The following is a 2157-nucleotide window of genomic DNA, read 5'->3' as shown; positions in this document are numbered from 1 at the left end:
AGACCGGGCTTTGGGGACAGGTCCTGGTCTTTCCCTGTGTCCCGGGGATTTCCTGGGGACAGACCCTGGTCCCCACCTGCCCCCTGGGACTCTCCTTGCCCAGGTGCTTGGGTGAGGATGGGGTCTCACACCTCACCTGGCCCTGGAGCCGTGGACCCCTGTGCCACCATCCAGGGTCTCTTTCTCCATCTGCTGTTGCTGGGGTGCTGGCAGCAGAGCTCCATGGCTCTAATCCTGCCCTTGGAATCACTGGCTGCTCCTCAGAGAAGACATTAAACAGGGAGGAAATCAGACTCCTCAGTCACCACCAATGGTCAGGTGAAGATGTTTCTCCTAGACCTGCCCATAGCAATTCTCCTTCCTGCTGCTGCCCACCCGTTTGGCTGCTTTTTAAAGGATTATCTGGTGAAACCTTTGATACCATCAGCAATATGCTCTTGTATTGTTAGATACGCTGGCGCTGTTTCAACAAGTTCTTCCTCTTCCTTTAGAGCCAGGATCACTGCCTGCCAGGCTCTTGCTCATCCTTGTTCTAAGAGCTTGTAGAATGTCTTCCAAAGATGGCACCAGCTATTTGGGCACTTTCCAATCCAAACACCAAAAGCACTGACTTTAGGCAGGAAGGTGAGGCTCTCCTCTTGCTCTCACACTTGTTCTCATCCTGAAACCTCCCTGATTTCTGGGTGCTTCCCAAATGGGAAGCTCGAGTGGGAGCTTGTCCCAGAGCTTGGTGTAGCTCTGATTACGGGAGGGAAATTTTTTAGTGATGAAAAGTAACTGGGTGCCATTAGTTTTATCTGTAAACTGCACAGAGTTGTTACTTTTCAGTTCATTTTTGTCCACGTTCTGAAGGAAACGAGGGCACTGGCATCGGGTCACGTGTGTTTGTGCATCCGAACTGCTCTTGAACCCGCCTCCTCATTAAACCCAAATTTGTCAGAGCCATAAAGTTCTCAAAGGCAGTTGAGTCAGGGTGTGTTTGGGGAAAACAAACGACTGGGTGTAGGAAAGGGATCCTGTAAATAGTCTGGAGTGTGAAAAGGGAAAACATAGGGAGGGAAAGTCATCCTGTAAACAACAAACTTCACCTGAGAGGACTTTTAAATGCCTACCTTAAAACTTCAACCATAAACTTCCCTTATGTACTGGAGATGATCTGTGGTGATGTGCAAGGCGGTGGGTAGTCAGGGTGTGCTTGGTCTGATGCCTCACATATGGATTCATGGAATGCTGCTCATGCTCTCTAAATGCCTCAACTATTTTTTGGGGGGTAGGTTGAAAGAGCTCAGCCAGAAAACAGTCAAAGGCAAAAGAAAAATGTTGAGCTCTTTATGAGTTGCAAGTTTCCATCTTAAAAAGTCTGTCCCTTTGCATCAGATTTGTCACCTAGAACGTTCTGTGCCTCGAGGGGCTGATGAACACCAGGGGAGATCTTGACTAATTCCTGTTTCCTTTGTTCAGGGATATCATGTCCATTTATAAGGAACCACCCCCGGGAATGTTTGTTGTGCCTGATCCCCATGACATGACCAAGGTAAGAGAAGATTTGGAGCTGGTTCAACTTTCCGCTTCTCTTTATGTTGCTGTTGATGGCTGCTCTGAGGGTTTACCCAAATGGAGTTATTCCCTTAATGTTTTGAGTGAAGTCAGGGTGAGTCTTGCTAGAACATCACGAGGCTCCAGTTTTCTTGGTGACATTGAGATGAGCTGCATTTAAAATGGGAGGAGGCTCTCAAGGAAACTGGTTCTCTGGAGAGATACCATCACAGGGATCTGAGGAGCTTCCACAGATAAAACCAGCTCTGTTTTAGTGGCCCTGTGAACCAAAGGGGTGCTGATCCAGCTTGTTTCATCCTACTAATGCTTGAAAACAAGAGAGCAGCTCAAAGAAGAGGGGGCTCCATGGAAAGCTGTTGGCCATGGGGGGTTTCTCAGAGAAGCTGGGAGTGAGGAGCGTCCATTACCCACAGGGAGTGCTGGAGTGTCTATAATCCACCTGTGGGAATGGGAGATGTTTAATTGTTAGGAGCTGCCAGTGGGGTGTGTCCCTGCACCTCGTCCCTGTCCCATTTTGGAGCTGCCCACCTGGTTCTCCCAGGTCCTGGAGTTGTGTGTAGGTCTGACCCACGCAGCTGCTCCCACCACACCACCTCCAGC

At 49.2% G+C, this 2157-nt stretch overlaps 1 protein-coding gene across 1 annotated transcript in view; it reads left to right on the top strand.

Moving 5' to 3' along the window:
* The first annotated feature begins 1465 nt into the window (after positions 1-1465).
* UBE2Z (ubiquitin conjugating enzyme E2 Z) overlaps positions 1466-2157 on the top strand; it is an 8847-nt gene continuing 8155 nt past the window's right edge. The window contains exon 1 of the mRNA XM_010176841.1: positions 1466-1534. Within this exon, the coding sequence (XP_010175143.1) occupies positions 1469-1534 (66 nt within the window). The 5' untranslated portion in view covers positions 1466-1468. The remainder of the gene's footprint in view (positions 1535-2157) is intronic.

Source organism: Antrostomus carolinensis, unplaced genomic scaffold, assembly GCF_000700745.2.
Source record: "Antrostomus carolinensis isolate BGI_N321 unplaced genomic scaffold, ASM70074v2 scaffold15111, whole genome shotgun sequence".
NCBI classification, from domain to species: domain Eukaryota; kingdom Metazoa; phylum Chordata; class Aves; order Caprimulgiformes; family Caprimulgidae; genus Antrostomus; species Antrostomus carolinensis.
Note: the sequence above shows the minus strand (reverse complement) of the source record. Positions and strands in the feature narration are given on the sequence as shown.